Genomic DNA, 25,382 nt, shown 5'->3' on the forward strand with positions numbered 1-25,382 from the left:
AGCAACACCAGAAGCACTCCAAGTGGCCAGATACTGGTCAAAGGACATTTAATCAACTACCAAACTCACAAGTTTTGTATTTTGTCTGTTTGTTTGCTTTGTTATGTTAGAAATGTAATAAGATCGACTGGATGCCCTGACAAAATAAATAAATAAATAAAATAACCTGCCCCCAGAGGACCTGCCTGGAAAAGGATGAGGAGGAATTCTCAAAGGAGGAAAGAGAGAGAAAGAAAGCAGAGTAAGGACCAAGCAATGGAGGAGAACCCAGGTGATGCTTTTGGTCTTTGGGAAGCAGAGAATCCTTTCTCTCCAGATCCAGAAGCCAGCCAGCAATTCAACATTCATGGCAAACATAATCCCTCCTCAGCAGTATTAATGTGACCTCATTGATCTTGTTTTGTTTGCAGGCCCCATCAGTTAGAATCATAGTTGGAAAAGACCTCGTGGGCCATCCAGGCTTCCTTGGGTGAGGGTTTTGGTCTTTGGGAAGGAGAGCCCCCCCTCCCCCCCGGAATCTTTTCCCTCCAGATTTGTCGTGTCAGGAGCGACTTGAGAAACTGCGTCACTTCTGGTGTGAGAGAATTATCTGTCTGCAAGGATGTGTCCAGACGAGGGCGACTAAAATGATCAAGGGTCTGGAGAACAAGCTCTATGAAGAGCAGCTTAAAGAGCTGGGCATGTTTAGCCTGAAGAAGAGAAGACTGAGAGGAGACATGATAGCCATGTATAAATATGTGAAAGGAAGCCACAGGGAGGAGGGAGCAAGCTTGTTTTCTGCTTCCCTGGAGACTAGGACGCAGTGGAACAATGGCTTCAAACTACAAGAGAGGAGGTTCCATCTGAACATGAGGAAGAACTTCCTGACTGTGAGAGCTGTTCAGCAGTGGAACTCTCTGACCCGGAGTGTGGTGGAGGGGTGCTTTGAATGCAAATTTCCTGCTTCTTGACAGAATGGGGTTGGACTGGATGCAGGGGTAGCTCAACCCATTACGCAAAGTAAGCATTTGCAGTATAGTTGATTTTGCCCAGGGGCGCTCTTGAGGCGCTCTTGGGGGAAAATAGACCTTGACATATGCGAGTTGTAGTTACTGGGATGTATAGTTCACCTACAATCAAAGAGCATTCTGAACTCCACCAATGATGGAATTGAACCAAATATGGCACACAGAACTCCTACGATGAACAGAAAATATATATCAGTGATTGGTTGGGGGGGGGGTGCAAAATACTGTTTGCTTACCGTTGAAAATTACCTAGGACCGCCTCTGACTGGATGGCCCATGAGGTCTCCTCCAACTCTATGATTCTATGTTGCCTAGGAGACACCCGGATGTTTTGATGTTTTACCATTCTTGTGGGAGGCATGAGGACCTGGAGCTGACAGAGGGAGCTCATCCACACTCACTGGATTCGAGCCTGGTCTTCTGTCGGCACAGGGGTTTAACCCACTGCGCCACTGAGTCTCCTTCCCTCCAGATCAAGAAGCCAGTCAGAAGCCAATTCAATACTAGTGGCAAAACGTTGTCCTTCCTCGAGAGTATTCACATGGACTCATCTTGTTTTGTTTGCAGGTCCCATCTATTCTCCCAATCCTTCAACGCTATCAGAGAGAAGACATGGACATACCTTCATCTAGTTTGGAGGCAGCCTAGAAGCCAAAAATGGAAGGGCAAGAGCCAGCTGTAAACAAGTTTGAAGTATTTTCTTCTGCTGTTGAGGCAGAGAACAATAGAGCATTCTGGGAAGAGCCTTGGAGGAAAGACTGGGAGAGCGGTCTGCTCCATTCAGACCTTCAGTGCCAGCGCTTCCAGCATTTCCGCTATGAGGAGGCCTTGGGGCCCCGAGAGGTTTGCAGCCGTCTCCACTCTCTCTGCTGCCTGTGGCTGAAGCCCGAGCGACACTCCAAGGTGGAGATGCTGGACCTGGTGATCCTGGAGCAGTTCCTGGCCGTCCTTCCTGCGGAGATGGAGCGCTGGGTGAGGGAATGTGGGGCAGAGACCAGCTCCCAGGCCGTGGCCTTGGCTGAAGGCTTCCTCCTGAGTCAGGAAGAGGAGAGGAAGCGGGAGAAGCCCCAGGTAAGAGAGAGAGAGATTTATCTTGTACCTTCAAGGATCCAAGGATAATTGTTCTGAAAAATGAGATAAAACCCGTATCCAACTATGGGTTGCGCAGCCAGCAAAATAGATGAACGCCATTTAGCCTTCTGTATTCCTCAGGATGAGATTAACTAGTTTCAGGTAACTAATTTTAAGAAAAATAGAAGGATAGAATCATAGAGTTGGAAGGATTTTTTGGGCAGTGACCTTAAGTTTTGGAATTGTAGTTCACCTATATCCAGAGAATGCTGTGGACTCAAACAACGATGGATTTGGACCAAACCTGGCATAGATACTCAATATGCCCAAATGTGAACACTGGTAAAATTGCATTCAAAGCACCCCAAACTGGTAGAGTTTGGGGGAAACAGACCTTGACATTTGGGAGTTGTAGCTGCTGGGATTTATAGTTCACCTACAATCAAAGAGCATTCTGAATCCCACCAACGATAGAATTGGGCCAAACTTTCCACACAGAACCCCCATGACCAACAGAAAATACTGTGTTTTCTGATGGTCTTTGGTGACCCCCCTGACAGCCCCTCATGACCCCCAAAGTGGTCTCGACACCCAGGTTGAGAAACACTGTCATAAGGGTTCATTGTGGTTTTGAGTATAGAATCATACAGTTGGAAGAGACCTTGTGGGCCATCTAGTCCAACCCCCTGCCAAGAAGCAGGAAAATTGCATTCAAAGCATCCCTGACAGATGGCCATCCAGACTCTGTTTAAAAGCTTCCAAAGAAAGAACCAATCTGCTGGAACTTCTCCCGTTCTCTAAGAACTCTCCAAGATGATTGCCAATGGTTCCGAGATGACTTCCACTAGTTGTAGTTGATCTGGCCCTGGGGACTTGAACTCGTTTAGACAAACAAGTTGGAACGAGTTTAGAAAAGCATTAGGAAAGGAGGACCCAGGTGTGCTGGCCTAAGAAAAGAGACTTGGGGGTCCCATGACTGTCCCCTTTTTAGTCCCCCGCCCCCAAACCGGGGTCTCACAGAAAGGAGGGAGCAATAATCTCCATCCCTTAGTATGGTATAACCAGGTATAAAGATTTGAAGTTATAGGGTGGTAACCTTTGAAGATTAAAAAGAACATGTGGAGAATTCCAGTGGTGTGTGTTTCAGAGGAAGCAAATGGGCTCAACCACTTTCCCTAAAAAGAACTGTATGTTATTCATAGGTAGAGATAACTCATCAGGAACCTGAAAGTATGGATATACAGGCTTAGGTTACTCAGCTCGAGGGCCCCTCTAGGGTAGCCCCAAATGACAAGCCCAGGATTACGTAAAGTACTTCCTTCATCTCAGCAGTAGCCCTTCCACTTCAGATCGAGTTTTGAATCAGAGTGCAAGGCCCAAACGAAGGTAGAATTCATACCCCAAAATGAAGGACAGACAGATTCTTTTACAGAATGGTTGTCCCAACCACAATCCAAGTGTCCTGGAACAGGTTGCAGAAAGAGAGCCCTCCCTCCTTTTTCTGATCTGACTTTTTCTTTGTGATCTGTGCTGCCTGTTCAGGTGCAGGACTCTGTTGCAGCCGAGACCAGTCAGGTGGAGGAGTCTCCTTCAGACACCGTGTGTCTTGCACAGACTGGAAATGGAGACTTTATCACTGTTGGTAAGGGATGGCATTGGCCCTTCTTGCTTGCTCACCTCCTCTTAAGTAGACCCGAAATGTCTAAGCTGTGTGAACTGGAAAAAATGGGGAGCCTGGGAGCTTAAGAATTCTGTTCACAGGAGACATTTCTCTACAATAGTTATTTGTGCCACTTTCAAAGTTACTTCATTCCTTTGCTTCTCTCTGGATGTTTATGGTGGTGAATTTATGGTGCTGTTTGCTAGATTGGCACAAATTACAGTCTACCCTATATATTTGCTGGGATTATATCACAACACCCCCATAAAACAAAATAGTCCACATTAAAGACCTGGGGCCAAAATCCAAGGAGGGAGTTTAAAAGAGCCATGGGGCAAGGGGAGAGTGGCAGGCTTCCGAGGGAAGGAACTGTGGGGCAGCCTGGAAAAGGGCCCGATCTCACCCTTCCTGATGTCTTTCCTCTCTTTCACAGGCAGTGAAACATGGCCAGGTGACATTAGCTCATCTTTTCATGGTTCTTTCCTAAGAAGAGATTCTGCGAGACCCGATCAGGTAGGCAGCAGGTTCCTTGGAAGGGAGGGGAAGCCAAGTCTCCTTGTCTTTGATATTGCCCAGACTCTAACTGAACCTCTTTCTTCTACGTTCCTTCCATACAAGATGTTTTCAATGAATGAGTTATTCAAAGACATAAATCACAAATGGCCTGTTTTCTTTCACAATGTGGATGGCATTTCCTGCTTGCACATAACATTTTTTCCCCTTCAGGTGACTTTTGAAGACGTGTCTGTGGATTTCTCGGAGGAAGAGTGGGCCCTCTTGGATCCAAGCCAAAAAGCCTTGCACCAGCAAATCATGGAGGAGAATTTAGGGATCGTGTCATCTCTGGGTAAAGCTCCATTATGCTTGTAGTTAACCAAATCAGTTTATAAGTTCTAAAGATCAACCAGCGTTTCAGATCTCTTCCTCTGAAGCCATAGAAAACAAGCTTATTCCATATCCCACATGTGGGGGGGGGGGGGGGGGCATCCAAAGCAGACAATTGACACTTGGCTGGAATTGCCACATGAAATGAATTCTAAGCAATACTTATTTTCCATCCAAATAGCCTGAACCTGAGCCATTTAGGTCTTTAGAGGTCATAACCAGCAATTTAATTGTGCCTGGAAATAAATTGGCAGCCAGTGGAGCCGTGGTAGCAAAGTAGTAGTAGTAGTAGTAATAATAATAATAATAATAATAATAATAATTGTTGTTATTGTTATTATTTTATTTCTTACCCACCCTTCCTCACAGTTTGTGGTGAGCTACAACATTGCTAAAAGATATAATCAAAACATAATAATTTAAAAATACTCTGTAAAAACACATATTAAAACATACTTCCATACAAATTGAAATACACAATACACAAGTTAGACATTGAGTTGAAGTGTAAAATTCATCATTAGAACTGCCTGATTAGGCCTGCCGGAAGAGGTAGGTCTTCACTTGTGTCTTAAATTCAAACAGCTGATCTAGTTGATTGTTCTCACTATGACAGCTCAGGTTCAGCGAGGGGTGTCGGTGGAACATTTTGAGGGCAGCTGAATGGAATAACTTTTCTTGTGGGAAAAAAACTGATAAGGATGTTGGAGGCGTGGAGTGAGATTGAAAGGAAAGGAGAGGTGGTAGCCAAAATGGACATTAGCGATTATTTTTATTGGGCTGTAGAGTAATAAAGCCAAATCCAAAAGACTTTTATGAGTGGTCCGAGTTGCTAACTAGATCCCGCGTGGAGTGACAATTAGGAGTGAGAAAACAGAGAGAATGTCAAACTCCAAGTTTGTGCAGCTTCATTTAATCCTTTTTAAAATGGCAGCTTTATTCTGGCTTCTAATCTGAATTTGGTTGTTTGTTCTGCTGTGTGATGCCATCAAGTTAAATTTGCCTACCTTTGTGGCATCAGGCAAATCAAAGGTTTTTACCTTTCTTATGCTAGAAGTACAGGGAATTCCAGAGAAACCAGGGCTAAAGAAAACAGTTACATTTTCCCCAGCCCTGGTTGAATTATAAAGTACTTTGAGGCTTATATTTTGGTATAATACTTAGAGCAGAGACAAAAGATGTTTTCTCTTAACTGCTAGTGTTGGAAAGGGTTAAGGGAAAGGGCTGTCTCGACTAAATGTATTTTGTAATTTGTATACTTTTAAACTTTAATATATGCTTTTCTTTTCAATACATTGTCACACTTCCCTTGTTCTCAAATGATGTAAACAGAGGAGACACAATTTAAATATGTGGAAGATGAACTGAAGTTCAATTGGAAGGAATCATTCCCTTTTTCTCAAGTAACTACCACAAGGGATAAACCATTTAAATGCTTGGAGTGTGGAAAGAACTTCCATCATAAATCAGACTTTATTCGTCATCAGTCAACTCACATGGGAGAGGGACCATTTACATGCTTGGAGTGTAGAAAGAACTTCTCTCAGAAGGCAAACCTTGTTCGTCACCAAGCAATTCACACAGGAGTGAAGCTGTTTAAATGTTTGGAATGTGGAAAAAGTTTCTCTCGGAAGGCACACCTTGTTCATCACCAGGCAGTTCACAAGAGAGAAAAGCTGTTTAAATGTTTGGAATGTGGAAAAAGTTTCGCTCGGAAGGCACACCTTGTTTATCACCAGGCAATTCACACAAGAGAAAAGCCATTTAAATGTTTGGAATGTGGAAAAGGTTTCTCTCAGAAGGCACGCCTTGTTCATCACCAGGCAATTCACACAGGAGAAAAGCCATTTAAATGTTTGGAATGTGGAAAAAGTTTATCTCAGAAGGCAAACCTTGTTCGTCACAAGGCAATTCACACAAGAGAAAAGCTGTTTAAATGTTTGGAATGTGGAAAAGGTTTTGCTCAGAAGGCAAACTTTGTTTATCACCAGGCAATTCACACAAGAGAAAAGCCATTTAAATGTTTGGAATATGGAAAACGTTTTGCTCAGAAGGCAAACCTTGTTTATCACCAGGCAATTCACACAAGAGAAAAGCCATTTAAATGTTTGGAATGTGGAAAAGATTTCTCTCAGAAGGCACACCTTATTCATCACCAGGCAATTCACACAGAAGAAAAGCAGTTTAAATGTTTGGAATGTGGGAAAAGTTTCTCTCAGAAGGTTGTCCTTGTTCGTCACCAGGCAGTTCACACAGGAGAAAAGCCATTTAAATGTTTGCAATGTGGAAAAAGTTTCTCTCAGAAGGTTGTCCTTGTTCGTCACCAGGCAGTTCACACAGGAGAAAAGCCATTTAAATGTTTGCAATGTGGAAAATGTTTCTCTCAGAACGCACACCTTGTTCGTCACCAGGCAGTCCACACAGGAGAGAAGTCATTTAAATGCTTGCAATGTGAAAAGAGCTACAGTCAAAAAGGAGGCCTTGTTTACCACCAGAGAACTCACACAGGAGAGAAACCATTTAAATGCTTGCAGTGTGAAAAGAGCTTCATTCAAAAGAGCAACCTTATTAGTCATCAGGCAGCTCACACAGGAGAGAAGCCATTTAAATGCTTGCGGTGTGAAAAGAGTTTTAGTCACAAACACAACCTTATTAGACATCAGGCAGCTCACACAGGAGAAAAGCCATTTAAATGTTTGCAATGTGAAAAGAGCTTCAGTCAAAAGAGATACCTTATTAGTCATCAGGCAAATCATGCAGGAGAGAGGCCATTTAAATGCTTGCAGTGTGGTAAGATCTTCAGCTACAAGAAATGCTTTATTCATCATCAAGCAATTCACACAGGAGAGAAGCCATTCTAAATGTTTGGTGTGTGAAAAGAGCTTTGGTTACAAGAACAACCTTATTCAGCATCAGACAATTCACTCAACAGAGAAGCTGTTTAAATGCCCAGAGTGTGGAAAGAGTTTCGGTTGGAAATCATACCTTGCTTACCATCAAGCAACTCACACAGGGGAAAAGCCATTTAAATGCTTGGAGTGTAGAAAAAGCTTCAGTCACAAGGGCATCCTTGTTCGTCATCAGGCAATTCACACAGGCAAAAGACCATTTAAATGCCTAGAGAGTGTTGAAAGAGTTTCAGTCAGAAGAGCATCCTTGTTCGTCATCAGGCAATTCACACAGGCAAAAGACCATTTAAATGCTTGGAGTGTGGCAAGAGCTTCATTCGGAAATCACACCTTGTTTGTCATCAGGCAACTCACAGCAGAGAAAAACGAGAGTGTGGAAAGAGCAGTAGTTGAAATACAATTGCCAACCCACATGGAAGAATTGAGGCAAAGGCAAGTTCCCTTGTTTTACATCAGAGGGGGCATGATTCTCTGTCATAGAAACACTGAGTTTAAAAAAGCCTTGGCTTTTGGGGGAAAAAATAACCTGATCAATTTTCTTTGATGAAATATCTCATTAAGCTTCAGTGATAAGATTTTGAGAGCTAAAGGAAGGATATTTCAGGTTTTTAAAATCTATTCATTCATGCTGGTTATGGCAAATATTTCCTGTCATGTATGTTCAGGATTAAAATATATTTAATTGAGAAGTTTGATGAGGAGTGTGGGAATGGTTCAATTTATGACTAATGTGCAATTCTATGTATGTGGTGGGGGTTTTCTTGTATGAGATATCTAATAAAGGATAACTGATAAATTGTTTTGCATCCATTCATGCATACTGGTTACTGTGAATATTTCTTGTCCTATCTATGGTAAAGGTAAAGGCAGTCCCCTGACATTAAGTCCAGTCATGTCTGACTCTGGGGTGTGGTGCTCATCTCCATTTCTAAGCCGAAGAGCCAGCGTTGTCCGTAGACACCTCCAAGGTCATGTGGCCGGCATGACTGCATGGAGTGCCCTTACCTTCCCGCCGGAGCGGTACCTATTGATCTACTCACATTTGCATGTTTTCGAACTGCTAGGTTGGCAGAAGCTAGGGCTGACAGCGGAAGCTCACGCCGCTCCCCGGAATCGAAACTGCGACTTTTCGATCAACAAGCTCAGCAGCTCAGTGCTTTAACCCACTGCGCCACCGGGAATAGAAACTCTATTACAGTGTGTGTATGTGTGTGTATTCAATCTCCAAACCCACAGAATGTTTCTTAAAATATGTAGGTGAGAATTAATCTAGTTTATCCTGAATAAAAGGTGTGTTTAGAATTCTGAGTTTCTTCTGTAAGTTTAAATATTAATTGAATAATTTTGTGCCGAGTCTATTTGCTAAGGTCTAAAGCAGTGGTTCTCAATCTTTGGGTCCCCAGGTGTTTTGGCCTACAACTCCCAGAAATCTCGGCCAGTGTACCAGTTGATAGGATTTCTGGGAGTTGAAGGCCAAGACATCTGGGGACCCACAGGTTGAGAAACATTGGTCTAAAAGAAAGAAGGAAATGGGTTGTTGTAGGTTTTCTCAGGCTATATGGCCATGTTCTAGAGGCCATATAGCCTGAAAAAACCTACAACAACCCAGTGATTCCGGCCATGAAAGCCTTCGACAATACAAAGAAGGAAATTATTAACAATTTCAGAGCTGTCTCCATTAAATTCATAGCAGAATCTGAAGGATTATTTGCAGACCTTCTGGTTGGTTGTGAGCTTGGAATGTTGTGATTGAAAATTAACTTGGCAATTTTAATCCATTCAAACAGAATAAGATAGTATTGCTCTTATGCTTTAAGGCAGCATTTCTCAACTTGGGGGTCGGGACCCCTGGGGGGGTTGTGAGGGGGGTGTCAGAGGGGTCGCCAAAGACCATGAGAAGACACATATTTCTGATGGGCTTAGGAACCCCTTTGGTGGAGAAGGCTGACGATCTCTCTGCCTGTTACTCTCTTTTTGCATACAGGTAGTGAATCCTCCCACCAAAAGCCCTCCTCCTGTGATTGGCCGGCCTCTCAGCTGGCCTCTTGGCCAAGAGGAGGGCTGTTTCTGAGACTCCAAGCGGGGAGGGGAGAGCAGGCGTGCTCGGCGCATGGTGACTCCAAGCGGGAAGGGGAGAGCAGGCATGCTCGGCACATGGTGCCTCCAAGCGGGGAGGGGAGAGCAGGCGTGCTCGGCACATGGTGCCTCCAAGCGGGGAGGGGAGAGCAGGCGTGCTCGGCACATGGTGACTCCAAGCGGGGAGGGGAGAGCAGGCGTGCTCGGCACATGATGACTCCAAGCGGGGAGGGGAGAGCAGGCGTGCTCGGCTCATGGTGCCTCCAAGCGGGGAGGGGAGAGCAGGCGTGCTCGGCACATGGTGACTCCAAGCGGGGAGGGGAGAGCAGGCGTGCTCGGCACATGGTGCCTCCAAGCGGGGAGGGGAGAGCAGGCGTGCTCGGCACATGGTGACTCCAAGCGGGGAGGGGAGAGCAGGCGTGCTCGGCACATGGTGACTCCAAGCGGGGAGGGGAGAGCAGGCGTGCTCGGCTCATGGTGCCTCCAAGCGGGGAGGGGAGAGCAGGCGTGCTCGGCACATGGTGACTCCAAGCGGGGAGGGGAGAGCAGGCGTGCTCGGCACATGGTGCCTCCAAGCGGGGAGGGGAGAGCAGGCGTGCTCGGCACATGGTGACTCCAAGCGGGGAGGGGAGAGCAGGCGTGCTCGGCACATGATGACTCCAAGCGGGGAGGGGAGAGCAGGCGTGCTCGGCTCATGGTGCCTCCAAGCGGGGAGGGGAGAGCAGGCGTGCTCGGCACATGGTGACTCCAAGCAGGGAGGGGAGAGCAGGCGTGCTCGGCACATGATGACTCCAAGCGGGGAGGGGAGAGCAGGCGTGCTCGGCTCATGGTGCCTCCAAGCGGGGAGGGGAGAGCAGGCATGCTCGGCACATGGTGACTCCAAGCGGGGAGGGGAGAGCAGGCGTGCTCGGCACATGATGACTCCAAGCGGGGAGGGGAGATCAGGCGTGCTCGGCTCATGGTGCCTCCAAGCGGGGAGGGGAGAGCAGGCGTGCTCGGCACATGGTGACTCCAAGCGGGGAGGGGAGAGCAGGCGTGCTCGGCACATGATGACTCCAAGCGGGGAGGGGAGAGCAGGCGTGCTCGGCTCATGGTGCCTCCAAGCGGGGAGGGGAGAGCAGGCGTGCTCGGCACATGGTGACTCCAAGCGGGGAGGGGAGAGCAGGTGTGCTTGGCGCATGGTGAGCATGTGCATTCGAGGGAGAGCACTTGAGGCTGGAGGGAGGCTTGCATCAGTGAGTCCCTTTAAGGCAGGGGGAAAGCACCCGCTTGATGTGGGATTGAGAGTGGCCCTGCAGCATCAGGAGCAGCAGTAGCAGCTTAAGTAATTTGTAATGCTATTTATTAGAAAAAAGTCTGGCTTTCCTTTCGTTTTTAATTATCGCTCCCATTAGAAAATGCATAAGAGTCACCCCTTTGGTGACAATCTCTCTGCCTGTTATTTTCTTCCTTTTGGAAAACAAATGGCAAATCCTCCCACCAAAAGCCCTTCTCCTGCTGTGATTGGTTGGCCTCTCAGCTGGCCTCCTTGCCAAGGAGAGGGCTGTTTCTGAGACTCCAAGTGGGGAGGGGAGAGCAGGCATGCTCAGTGCATGTCAGTATTGTGCAGACAAGGGAGAGCGTGTGAGGCTGGAGGGAGGCTTGTGCCATTGAGAAGGAAGGCCTCTCTCTCCCTCCAGCAGTGCCTGCAATGGGAGAGGGAGAGAAGGGCCTCCTCTCCTGAGGGTCTGGTCCTGGAAGGGTCTTGGTCTGCTTGAGGGCCCACCCTGGCTTCCTTGGGCAGGAGTTCCAGGTGAGAGGGAGCCATGGAAAAGGAAGGCCTCTCTCCCCCTTCCTCCTTCTCCCTCCAGCAGTGCCTGCAATGGGAGAGGGAGAGAGAAGGGCCTCCTCTCCTGAGGTTCTTGGCCTGCTTGAGGGCCCACCCTGGCTTCCTTGGGCAGGAGTTCCAGGTATTTATTTGTCGTGTCAGAGCAACCAGTCAAATTATATTACATTTCTAACAGAATAAAGCAAACAGACAAAATACAAAAATTGTGAGTTTGGTAGTTGATTAAATGTCCTTTGACCAGTATCTGGCCACTTGGAGTGATTCTGGTGATGCTGCAAGAAGGTCCTCCATAGTGCATGTGGCAGGGCTCAGGTTGCATTGCAGCAGGTGGTCAGTGGTTTGCTCCTCTCCGCACTCGCATGTCGAGGATTCCACTTTGTAGCCCCATTTCTGAAGGTTGGCTCTGCATCTCGTGGTGCCAGAGCGCAGACTGTTCAGCACCTTCCAAGTCGCCCAGTCCTCTGTGTGCCCAGGGGGGAGTCTCTCATTTGGTATCAGCCATTGATTGAGGTTCTGGGTTTGAACCTGCCACTTTTGGACTCTCGCTTGCTGAGGCGTTCCAGTGATTGTCTCTGTAGATCTTAGGAAACTATTTTTAGATTTAAGTCGTTGACGTGCTGGCCGATACCCAAACAGGGGATGAGCTGGAGATGTTTCTGCCTTGGTCCTTTCACTATTGGCTGCTACTTCCCAGCGGATGTCAGGTGATGCAATACCGGCTAAGCAGTGTAATTTCTCGAGTGGAGTAGGGTGCAGACACCCCGTGATAATGCGGCATGTATCATTAAGAGCCACATCCACTGTTTTAGTGTGGTGAGATGTGTTCCACACTGGGCATGCGTACTCAGCAGCAGAGTAGCACAGCGCAAGGGCAGATGTCTTCACTGTATCTGGTTGTGAGCCCCAGGTTGTGCCAGTCAGCTTTCGTATGATATTGTTTCTAGCGCCTACTTTTTCCTTGAAATTCAGGCAGTGCTTCTTGAAGGTCAGAGCACGGTCCAGAGTGACTCCCAGGTATTTGGGTGCACTGCAATGCTTCAGTGGGATTCCTTCCCAGGTAATAATCCTCAGAGCTCAGGATGCTTCTCTGTTCTTGAGATGAAAGGCACATGTCTGTATTTTGGATGGGTTGGGGATCAGCTGGTTTTCTCTGTAAGTTCCAGGTGAGAGGGAGCCATTGAGCCATTGAGCAGGAAGGCCCTTCTCTCTCTCTCCTTCTCCCTCCAACAGTGCCTGCAATGGGAGAGAGAAGGGCCTCCTCTCCTGAGGGTGGGTTCCCAAAGGGAGAGAAGGCCTTGCCCAGGGCTGTGGCCTCAGGCACAGAAGAGCTTGAAGTGCTCTCTGAACTGGCCCTGGAAACAGACTGGAGGACAGTGAAGGAGGAGTTCCTAGAAGGGAAGCAGGAAGGAAGGCCCTTCCAAAATAGGGAAGCCCAGGGAAGAGGCTGCAGGTGAGTCTCTTCCCTCTTCTGATCTGAAGGGATGCTTCCCAAAGGAGGAAAGAGTATGAGAGAGAGACAAAGGAAGGACCAATCAATGCAGAAGATCCAGGGTAATGGTTTTGGTCTTTGGGAAGGAGAGGATCCCTTTCCCCGAACCTTTTGTCTCCAGATCCAGAAGCCAGCCATTCATTCAAACTACAAGAAAGGAGATTCCATCTGAACATTAGGAAGAACTTCCTGACTGTGAGAACTGTTCAGCAGTGACCTTCTCTACATCCTGGTGCTGTTTGGAGGATGCACCCTGGACGATAGGATTTGCGATACCTGCACTCCCTTCCTGAGATCACTACAACTGCCAACAATGATGGATCAGACCACAATTCACACAGAGAACCCACATGACCCCACTCTACATCCTGCTGCAGTTTGGAAGAATTTGGAGATGGATGATGGGACTTGCAGTAACTTCACTCACTTCCTGAGACCACTAAGACCCTCGCTAATGACTGATCAAGACCAAACTTGGAACACAGAGCCCCCATGACCCACTCTACATCCTGGTGCACTTTCGAGGAGGACAGACCATGAATGATGGGACTTCAAGTACCTCCACTCACTTCCCAAAACTGCTGCAGCCCTCATCTAATGACCAATTAAGACCAAACTTGACACACAGAGCCCCCATGACCCACTCTACATCCTGGTGCACTTTCGAGGAGGACTGACCATGAATGATGGGACTTCAAGTACCTCCACTCACTTCCCAAGACTGCTGCAGCCCTCATCTAATGACAGATTAAGACCAAACTTGACACACAGAGCCCCCATGACCCACTCTATATCCTGGTGCACTTTCAAGGAGGACAGACCATGAATGATGGGACTTCAAGTACCTCCACTCACTTCCCAAGACTGCTGCAGCCCTCATCTAATGACCAATTAAGACCAAACTTGACACACAGAGCCCCCATGACCCACTCTACATCCTGGTGCACTTTCGAGGAGGACAGACCATGAATGACGGGACTTCAAGTACCTCCACTCACTTCCCAAGACTGCTGCAGCCCTCATCTAATGACCGATTAAGACCAAACTTGACACGCAGAGCCCCCATGACCCACTCCATATCCTGGTGCACTTTCAAGGAGGACAGACCATGAATGATGGGACTTCAAGTACCTCCACTCACTTCCCAAGACTGCTGCAGCCCTCATCTAATGACCAATTAAGACCAAACTTGACACACAGAGCCCCCAGGACCCACTCTACATCCTGGTGCACTTTCAAGGAGGACAGACCATGAATGATGGGACTTCAAGTACCTCCACTCACTTCCCAAGACTGCTGCAACCCTCATCTAATGACTGATTAAGACCAAACTTGACACACAGAGACCCCATGACCCACTCTACATCCTGCTGTGGTTTGAAGAAGGATTCACCATGGATGATGGGGCTTGCAGTATTTTCACTCAATTCCTTACAGCACTGTGACCCACACCAATGACGGATTAGGACCCAACATGACAAACAGAGGCCCAATGGCCCACTTTACAACCAGGTGTGGTATAGGGCAAGATGGACCACGGACGATGGGATATGCAGTACCTTCACCCAATTCACTTCCCACAGAACACTGTGGCCCCTACAAATCACAGACTAGGACCAAACTTGACACACAGAGCACTGATGACCCACTCTACATCCTGGTGCAGTTCTAAGGGGGGTAGACCATGGATGATGGGACTTGCAGTACCTTCACTCACTTCCTGAGACCACTGTGACCCTTATCTATGACCGATAAAGAATCCCCATGACCCACTCTACATCCTGCTGCAGATTGAAGGAGGATGGATCATGAATGATAGGACTTGCAGTACATTCACTCACTTACTGAAACCACTGCGACCTTCATCCAATGACAATAAAGACCAAACTTGGCACACAGATCCCCCTTGACCCATTCTATATCCTGCTGCAGTTTGGAGGGGGGGGGGACCATGAATGATGGGACTTCAAGTAATTTCACTCACTTCCTGAAAACAATGCAACCATCATCCAATGACCAATAAAGACCAAACTTGGCATACAGAACCGCCATTACCCACTTTCTCTAATAACCCGGGCAGTGCCAGGTCCCCGAGCTAGTATAGAATAAAATACATATAAGCCAATTCGCTAACAGTAAAATCATGTCCAAATTCAGTCCACATGTGGTCAACAACTTTGTTCAATTGTTGGGCTCAGTCATTATTCTGGGAAGGCCTCGTTCCATAGCCAGGATTTCACTAGCTTCCTGAAAGTCAGGAGGGAGGGGGTGGATCTAATCTCATTCAGGAGGGCGTTCCATAACCGGGGAGCCACCACAGAGAAGGCACTGTCTCTCATTCCCACCAGACGCGATTGTGAAAGTGGCAGGACTGAGAGCAGGGCCCCACCAGAAGACCTTAACAGCCTTGATGTTTCATAGTGGAGAATACGTCCTTTCCAATCCAACCCAAGTAACACAGAGGCAGAACAGGCCTCTATTCACATTCTATATATTTTACTGCCCTGTGCATTATTTCCTTCCCTTCCCCCCCCCCCCCCCCCCCATTATCTTTTCAAAAGAAATTGTGTGTATATATGTCAGTTACATAGGTGTCAAAACACTCCAGAGAGGTAGGCCTCTAGATTCAAGGCGATCCACGGATTTCCCCGAAGTGCAGGCCTGTCAGAGGACTGTGATGCCCCCTGTCACGGGCTGGATCCCTGTTCTCTGACCTGCCTTCCCTATACACACACATGCTTGCTTAGGCGATACCTCGTAGTCCGAGGATGGTGGTCCTCCAAGTGTAGTATCCTGGCGGAGGGTCCATAGGTGACTGTGGAGCCCTATTTTTGACCTGCATCTTCTCCCGCAGTGAGGGCATCGGTTTCCAAGTGGAAGGCGGTCCTGGTCAAGGTTGGCTTGACGCGCCTTCCTCTTGCCACTTTTCTCTCTTTCACCCTCCATTCGTGCCTCTTTAAATTCTGCAGCACTGCTGGTCTCAGGTGACCTCCAGCTGGAGCGCTCAAAGGCCAGGGCTTCCCGTTCCCAGTGTCTATGCAAACACACACTTACTTACTTACTTAGGCAATCCCTCGTTGGCCAAGAAGGATAGTCTTCCAGGATCAGTATTCTGGTGGCTCCGTAGGTGACTGTGGAGCCCTATTCTTGACCTGCATGTTCTCCCGCAGTGAGGGCATCGGTTTCCAGGTGGAAGGCGGTCCCGGTCGGAGTTGGCTTGACGCGCCTTCCTCTTGGCACGTTTCTCTCTTGCTCCCTCCATTTGTGCCTCTTCAAATTCTGCAGCACTGATAGTCACAGCTGACTTCCAACTTGAGTGCTCAAGGGTTTCCCAGTTCTCAGTGTCTATGCACACACACACTTACTTACTTAGGTGATCCCTCATTGTCCGACTAGGATGATTTTCCAGGGTGGGTCCGTAGGTGACTATGGAGCTTTATTCTTGATCTGCATATTCTCCCACAGTGAGGGCATCGGTTCCCAGGTTGTAGGCAGTCCTGGTCAGGGTTGGCTTGACGCACCTTCCTCTTGGCACGTTTCTCCATTCATGCATCTTCAAATTCTGCAGCACTGCTGGTCACAGCTGACCTCCAGCTGGAGCGCTCAAGGGCCAGGGCTTCCCAGTTCTCAGTGTCTATGCACACACACACTTACTTACTTACTTAGGCAGTCCTGGTCGGGTTTGGCTTGACACTCCACGTTTCTCTCTTTTGCCCTCCATTCGTGCCTCTTCAAATTCTGCAGCACTGCTGGTCACAGCTGACCTCCAACTGGAGCGCTCAAGGGCCAGGGCTTCCCAATTCTCAGTGTCTATGCACACACACTTACTTACTTACTTACTTAGGCAGTCCCGGTCAGGTTTGGCTTGACGCTCTCTTTTGCCCTCCATTCATGCATCTTCAAATTCTGCAGCACTGCTGGTCACAGCTGACCTCCAAGCTGGAACACTCAAGGGACAGGGTTTCCCAGTTCTCAGTGTCTATGCACACACACACTTACTTACTTACTTAGGCAGTCCTGGTCGGGTTTGGCTTGATGCTCTCTTTCGCCCTCCATTCATGCATCTTCAAATTCTGCAGCACTGCTGGTCACAGCTGACCTCCAAGCTGGAACACTCAAGGGACAGGGTTTCCCAGTTCTCAGTGTCTATGCACACACACACTTACTTACTTACTTAGGCAGTCCTGGTCGGGTTTAGCTTGATGCTCTCTTTTGCCCTCCATTCATGCATCTTCAAATTCTGCAGCACTGCTGGTCACAGCTGACCTCCAGCTGGAGCGCTCAAGGGCCAGGGCTTCCCAGTTTTCAGTGTCTATACACACACACATAATACATATACACAGACTGGGCCACAGCAACGCGTGGCAGGGGATGGCTAGTTACAAATAATTCACAAAAGCTTAGTTGAACTGATCCTGTATTTTAGGACAGCCTTTCCCAATATGACAGTTGCTAGATTGTCACAGGCTGGCTCCCTGTTCCCTGACCCTGAGGCTTCCTGAGGAGTGGAGGCCAGGCTTCCTAGAAAGGCAGGAAGGAAAGAAGGAACGCCCATCCACAGACAAAGCCCCGCCCCTTCTGGACAGTGGTGAGCACGTCCCTTCCTAGAGGGGCACCGGAAGAGGCTGGGGAGAGGCGGGAGAGGAGTTCCGCTTCCGGAAGGGAGCCAGTCCTCCTTGGGAGTGGTTGGAGGCGGACCTGCTCTGGCTTGGGCAGCTTCCCTCCTCTGTTCTGTGAGATCAGCCCATCCATTCAGGCTTCCACCCTTACCACCTATTTTCTAGGTAAACAATGCCTGCTTTCTGTTCCCTTTTCCGCCTTCCTTCCTGGCCCTCTCTTCCTTTCCCTGTCCCGTGAGGAGAGAGAAAAGGCCGTATGGGGTCTGTTGAGTTTGCAGTTGCCTCATCTCTATATACTTACAGCAGTGGGAGGGGCTGCAGCTCCTGTGATCACTCAGTGGTGGTTTAGAAAGTTCAGTTTTTAAAAAGGAATGACAGAGAAAATACTATGGATATAAAAATTAGGAGGAATCCAGTAGAAATATTACTTTTAATTCCATAGAATCAAAGAGTTGGAAGAGACCTCCTGGGCCATCCAGTCCAAGTCCAACCCCATTCTGCCAAGAAGCAGCAATATTGCATTCAAATCACCCCTGACAGATGGCCATCCAGCCTCTGTTTTAGGACTTCTGGTACAAGAATACCTTAGATTCTATGATTCTATGATTTATTTATTGTGTGAAAAGTTAGTTGAGAATACAGTTATAATGTATAGAAAAACCACAAACAAAGGTAAAAACTTGGCATTGTACTAAATGTCCTTTGACCAGAAGCTGGCTACTGGCTACAAGCTAGGCATGTTTAGCCTGAAGAAGAGAAGGCTGAGAGGGGATATGATAGCCATATATAAGTATGTGAGAAGAAGCCACAGGGAGGAGGGAGCAAGCTTGTTTTCTGCTGCCCTGGAGACTAGGACGCGAAACAATGGCTTCAAACTACAAGAGAGGAGATTCCATCTGAACATGAGGAAGAACTTCCTGACAGTGAGAGCCGTTCAGCAGTGGAACTCTCTGCCCCGGGGCTCCTCCTTTGGAAGCTTTTAAACAGAGGCTGGATGGCCATCTGTCAGGGGTGATTTGAATGCAATATTCCTGCTTCTTGGCAGGATGGGGTTGGACTGGATGGCCCAGGAGGTCTCTTCCAACTCTTTGATTCTATGATTCTATACTTGGAGAGCCTCTGGTGTCGGTGTAAGAATGTTCTCTATTGTGCATGTGGAAGGGATCAGCTTGCATTGTAAGAGGTAGTTTGTGGTTTACTCTTCTCCACACTTGCATGTTGTGAACTCCACTTTGTAGCCCCATCTCTAAAGGTTAGCTCTGCATCTCATTGTGCCAGAGCAAAGTGTGTTCGGCACCTTCCAAGTTGATTCATCTGGCTGCGAATCGGAAAAAGGCTCTCCTTCTCTTCCGGAAAGGAGCGGAGGGAAATTCTGGAATACAAGTACTGGAAGTAGGTGTCTTCCCTCTTCTGTCCTGAGGACGGAGGGGAGGGGGCTTCCTTCTTCCACCCTTGTGCTTCCGGGCAAAAAGAGTGGGGGCTCCACTAGGCAGGCTCGGGCAGCAGAGGCTGGGAGGCGGCAATGAGGGCAGCCTTGGGGCCCCTTTATAGAATCATAGAATCAAAGAGTTGGAAGAGACCTCATGGGCCATCCAGTCCAACCCCATTCTGCCAAGAAGCAGGAATATTGCATTCAAATCACCCCTGAAGATGGCTATCCAGCCTCTGTTTAAAAGCTTCCAAAGAAGGAGCCTCCACCACACTCCAGGGCAGAGAGTTCCGCTCCTGAACGGCTCTCACAGTCAGGAAGTTCTTCCTCATGTTCAGATGGAATCTTCTTTATTGTAGTTTGAAGCCATTGTTCCTTGTCTCCATGGAAACAGTAAACAATCTTGCTCCCTCCTCCCTGTGGCTTCCTCTCACATATTATAATAATAATAAACTGTATTTATACCCCGCCACCATCTCCCCCAACGGGGACTCGGAGTGGCTTACAAGAGGCCAAGCCCGAACAACAAATTACAATACAAAAAAATACAAATTGCAGTAAAATAAACAACATAACATTAATGTATAAAACATCAAACATATAAACAATATACACAGCACATAGGAACCAAACATAATGACAAAGAGCAGGCCGCACGTACATAAAATGATTTAAACACTCAGGGTGAGATAAAGGGGCAGAACTATTTGTAAGGGAGAACTCAGAGAGAGACATGGAAATAGACAAACCTTCATACATAAGGGGATGGGGGAGAACTCCTGGGACAAGAACGTTGAGGGAGCAATAGCATAAAATGATGTGACTACTCTTCAAAAGCGCAACGGCAGAGCCAGGTCTTGATACTCTTTTTAAAGGTTTCTAAAGTAGGGGCTTTCCTAATCTCTCCGGGCAATGAGTTCCAGAGACGAAGGGCCACAGAGGAAAAGGCTCTCTCCCTTGTACCCACAAGGCGGGCCTTTATTTATTCTGTGGAGGAGGAAGGGGCTCTAGAGGCCCCCTAAAGACCAGCCAAGGGCTCCCTGCCCTCCTTGCTTTTTCTCCTCCTCCTTCTTCAGAGGAGGGTGCTGCCTTCTCAGCCTTGTCTGCCTGTGCCTCTGCCTGGGATTGGGATCTGTAGGGCCTGAAGGAGGGCAGAGAAAGGCTGCAAGGAGAGGGTCCCCACCACCAGCCCCCAGGGAATCTGTCTGGAAAATGATTTGGAGGGATTCACCAAGGATGAGATAGAGCAAAGGACCAAGCAATGGAGAAGATCCAGGGCAATGGTTTTGGTCTTGGGGAAGGAGAGGATGCCCCCTGAATCTTTTTCCCAAGATGAAGAAGTCAGGCATTAAATCAACATTCAGGACAAAATGTTAAACCGCCTTGCGAGTATTACCATGAGCTCATTCATCTTGTTTTGTTTGCAGGCCCCATTAGTTCTCCCAGTCCTCGCGCTTTGAATGTCATTTGAGAGAAGAGGCGGACACATCTTCATCCAGGTTGGGGGCAGCCTAGAAGTGCAGAACCAAGATGGAAGGGCAAGAGCCAGCTGCCGCCCAGTTAGAAGGATTTTCTTCTGCTGTTGAGGCAGAGGACAATAGCGCACTCTGGGAGGACCCTTGGAGGAAAGACCAGGAGAGCACTCTGCTCCATTCAGACCTTCAGCGCCAGAGCTTTAGGCGGTTCACCTACAAGGGGACCTTGGGACCCAGAGAGGTTTGCAGCCGCCTCCACTCTCTCTGCCGCCTGTGGCTGAAGCCCGAGCGACACTCCAAGGCGGAGATGCTGGACCTGGTGATCTTGGAGCAGTTCCTGGCCGTCCTTCCTGCGGAGATGGAGCGCTGGGTGAGGGAATGTGGGGCAGAGACCAGCTCCCAGGCCGTGGCCTTGGCTGAAGGCTTCCTCCTGAGTCAGGCCCAAGAGGAGAGGAAGCGGGAGAAGCCCCAGGTGTGTGTGAGAGAGGTTCATTTTGTAATTTCAAGGAACCAAGAATAGTTGTTTTAGAGCAGTGGTTCTCAATCTGAGGTCCCCAGATGTTTTTGGCCTACAACTCCCAGAAATCCCAACCAGTTTAACAGCTGTTAGGATTTCTGGGAGTTGAAGGCCAAAAACATCTGGGGACCCCAGATTGAGGGTCCCCAGGATTATGTAAAACTCTTTTGAACTCCTCAGGCAGGGATTATCGCATTCGGTTTCTGGTGGCAAATTCTAAGAATAATAGAAATAGAAGAAGAAGAAGAAGAACTTTATTTTTCTACCCCGCCTCCATCTCCCCGAAGGGACTCGTAACAGCTTACATGGGGCTCAAGCCCAGGCAGAATACAATTAAAATAAAGCAATAACAATTGAAACAGCATAAAAACAGCATAAAACAAAATAGCTAGCAACAACAATAACAACAGACTAATTTTGGAGTTGGAGAGGAGAACCACTACATGAACTAGTTAAAGGATAAAGTGGTTTAGTAAGGTAGATGACAATGTATAATGGCATAGGAAAAATCATGGAAGCAGAGCAAATTAACAGGATCAGTTAATATAATATAGGACATCAGATTGAATGACAATTCAAGTCATGATATAGGCCATTTGTCATAGGAGTCGTCAATCGAAAGCATGGTGAAACATCCATGTCTTTAATTCCTTATGGAATGTGGGTAGGGAGGGTGCCAGCCTAATCTCCCTGTGGAGGGAGTTCCAGAGACGGGCGGCCACCACTGAGAATGCCCTCTCTCTCGTCCCCACCAACCGTGCCTGAGACGGGGCGGGAGCGAGAGAAGAGCGTCCTCGGAAGATCTTAAGGACCACATGGGCTCGTAAGGGAGGAGGTGGTCACGCAGATAGACAGGTCCTGAACCATTTAGAACTTTATAGGTGATAACCTGCACCTTGTATTGGGACCAGAAACTTATCGGCAGCCAGTGGAACTGTTTAAACAGGAGGGTTGACCCCTCTCTATAACTTGCTCCAGTTAACAATCTGGCTGCCGATCTTTGCACCAGCTGTAGTTTCCAAACCGTCTTCAAGGGCAGCCCTACATAGAGTGCATTACAGTAGTCTAATCCTCAGGTAACTAAGGCATGGACCACCATGGTCAAATCAGACTTCTCGAGGTATGGTCGCAGCTGGTGCACAAGTCTTAACTGTGCAAAGGCCCTCCCAGCCACCGCCGACACCTGATAGACTAATTGAGGTTGCTTTCCGATCTGTCCTCCTTGCCCAAAGGGGTTGAATGGTATTGGATGGGATAAAATGTGATAAGCTCGTTCCCGATTTGAATACAGTTATTTTCAGCCATAGATTCATTTTCAGAATCCAGGTCCTTGTGCTTAGTGGGCATTCACCCATTTCTAGTAACAGGACTGCATTAGGAACACAGTGCAGCATATTTATAGGTTGGTAAACGTTGAAGATTAAAAGGAACGTATTGAGAATTCCAGTGGTGTGTATTTCAGAGGAAGCAAATGGCTGAACCACTTCTGAATATTCTTTCCCTAAGAAACTATATGTCATTCACAGGTAGAGATAACACAATTGGGACTTGAAAGCACAGATATACAGACTTAGGTATATCTAAGCCCAAGAAGCCCTCTAGGATAGACCCAAATTACAACCTCAGGATCATCAGCAGCCCTTCCACTTCAGGTCGAGTCCTGAAGCAGAGTACAATGCCCAAACGAAGGCAGCATTCCCACACCAAAATCAAGGAAAGACCAATTCTTCTACAGATTTGGGTACTTACCATAATATAAGTGGTCTGGAACAGGTTGCAAAAAGAGAGCCCTCCCTCCTTTTCTAATCTGTCTTTTTCTTTGTGATCTGTGCCACTTGTTCAGGTGCAGGACTCTTTTGCAGATGAAAGCAACAAGGTGGAGGAGTCACACATTTGGGTCGTCCCAATTGGAGAAGGAGAATATCTCGTAGTTGGTAAGGGGTGGCAATGGTCCTTGCTTGCTTAGCTCCTCTTGAGTAGACCTGAAATGTCAGAGCGATCTGAATTGAAAATATTTGGGGAGCCTTGTCACCTTAAAATGATGTGCCGATTTCATAAATGTAGAAATTAATATGTGTGAGTATGAATCAAGGAGAGCCCTGGTGGTGCAGTGGGTTAAAGTGCTGAGCCGCTGAGCTTGTTGACCGAAAGGTCGCAGGTTCAATTCCGGGGAGTGGCGTGAGCTTCCGCTGTCAGCCCTAGCTTCTGCCACCCTAGCAGTTCCAAAACATGCAAATGTGAGTAGATCAATAGGTACCGCTCCGGCGGGAAAGTAAGGGCGCTCCATGCAGTCATGCCGGCCACATGACCTTGGAGGTGTCTATGGACAACGCCGGCTCTTCAGCTTAGAAATTGAGATGAGCACCAACCCCCAGAGTCAGACATAATTGGACTTAATGTCAGGGGACAACCTTTGCCTTTAACCTTATGAATCAACTGAATGAAAGGTGTATGAATGAGAGCTAATAATTTTGCAGATGGTATCCTAAGGAATGAGGCCTGGAAAACTACAAGAAGGAGGTGAAGGATTCACAGACTGTAATTAAAAGTTGATGATGAGAACTCTTATAATGATTAACTGTTGGAAGTTTTTTGGGGGGAAACAACGTGCTTATCTTATCAGAGACAAAAGCTGTTTACATTAAGGAAATGTTTACAAGGTTTTTTATGTTAGGAAGCAGAGGCAACAACATCTGTTGAGGAAATGAGATGAAGTCAGGATGTTTCAGGTTGGGAAAACATGTATTTACAACTTTGGAACACATCAGCAAGAATATTCCTATGAAAGACTCAATCTAATAATTCTCAAGCGTGACAGACAGCGAGGCTGTTCACCCGCCATGCTCTGGTCCGTGGGAAGGACAGAGATGGTGTATGGATTTGAGGGTGTCAGATCAGCAATGGAAAGCAGGATTTTAGTCACTTGGCCTCCTTTTCTCAAGGGAAGAGAAAGGAGTTCGATTTTGGAGTCATGAAATGTATTTTCAGAGAGTCTGTTTCTGCTGTATGGAAAACAGGGATCTGATCCTTAGGGAAAGAGGAGGTATTTTGGAAGTTTTGGAAGCATTGGAAAAGTGGCAGATTTGCTTGTAAGGAAGCAGTCTAACCTAAAAGATGTTATTTTCCAGTAGACAGCAGGAGAAATGCTGATGTCCCAATTCAAGGTGCAGGTTCTTACCTACAAAGCCCTGAACAGTTTGGGACCTGCCTACCTGCGTGACCGAATTTCTGTGTACGAACCCACACAATCTCTTAGATCATCTGGAGAGGACCTGCTCGCGCTCCCGCCTCCTTCACAGGCGTGATGGGTGGGGACGAGGGAGAGGGCCTTCTCAGTGGCGACCCCCTGACTCTGGAACTCACTTCCCAAGGACATCAGGCATGCCCCAACTCTGGCAGTCTTTAGGAGGAGCCTGAAAATGTGGCTGTTCCAGTGTGCCTTCCCAGAATAAGGAAAATTCCCAGCAATATGTCCTCAGAATGCATTATACTATTGGTTTAGGATGGACTGCGCTCCCTCATTTCTTTTAAAACCCTATACCAGATATATCCTACCTTGTTCATGCCCAGCATTTATTTTTTTTTAATTTTAAACTATTACATTTGGCTCAGCCATAGGTTTTTAAATCCTTGTGGGTTATTGTTTATTGGTTATTTTTTATATATGATTTATATTAATTGTATTTATTGTATTGTATTTATTGATTTTGTTTATTGCTTTTTGTTTTTATTGATGTGTTGTTGGGCTTGGCCTCATGTAAGCCACTCCGAGTCCCTTGGGGAGATGGTGGCGGGGTATAAATAAAGTATTATTATTATTATTATTATTATTATTATTATTATGTGTACATGGTGATGAATGAATGTGTATGGGAAGTATGAATGCTGAGTAAAAATGTAACCCCCTTTCTTTCTTTCTTGGCCAATGTAACTGTAGGTTGTTTGTGGATTCAGTTAGTTATATAGAACCCGTATGTCGCTCTTTGTGTAAACTGTAAAAGTTCTGATACTCTTTCTCTTACTGGAAAATTGCAATAAAAAGAACCTATGCTTGAAAGTTATTCAAAAGTTATCCATAACAGCCTGGGAGCTCAAGAATGCCATTGACAGAAGACATTTCCCTACAAGACTTATTTGGGCCACTTTCAAAGTTACTTAATTCCTTTGCTTTTTCCTGGATGTTTATGGTGGTGAATATGCTCTTGGCTGGTAGGTAAAAATGTAGTCCCCTGACAATAAGTCCAGTCATGTCTGACTCTGGGGGTGTGGTTCTCATCTCCATTTCTAAGCCGAAGAGCCAGCGTTGTCCGTAGACACCTCCAAGGTCATGTGGCCGGCATGATTGCATGGAGCGCTGTTACCTTCCCGCCGGAGCGGTACCTATTGATCTACTCACATTTGCATGTTTTCGAACTGC

General features: G+C 47.3%; 1 protein-coding gene across 2 annotated transcripts in view; it reads left to right on the plus strand.

Annotated features, from left to right (window-relative positions):
* Positions 1–25,382, plus strand: part of LOC132765784 (zinc finger protein 271-like) — a 104,504-nt gene that overhangs the window by 60,487 nt on the left and 18,635 nt on the right. The window contains exons 6-7 of one of the 2 annotated variants that reach the window (XM_067465156.1): positions 4,465–4,585; positions 5,956–7,577. The exons of the other annotated variant lie outside the window; for it this stretch is intronic. Coding sequence (XP_067321257.1) covers positions 4,465–4,585; positions 5,956–7,484 — 1,650 coding nt within the window. The 3' untranslated portion in view covers positions 7,485–7,577. Of the gene's footprint in view, positions 1–4,464; positions 4,586–5,955; positions 7,578–25,382 lie in introns of those variants that run through there. 2 annotated transcript variants of the gene reach the window in all.

The sequence above is a fragment of the Anolis sagrei genome, chromosome 2, assembly GCF_037176765.1.
Source record: "Anolis sagrei isolate rAnoSag1 chromosome 2, rAnoSag1.mat, whole genome shotgun sequence".
In the NCBI taxonomy this organism is placed as follows: Eukaryota; Metazoa; Chordata; class Lepidosauria; order Squamata; family Dactyloidae; genus Anolis; species Anolis sagrei.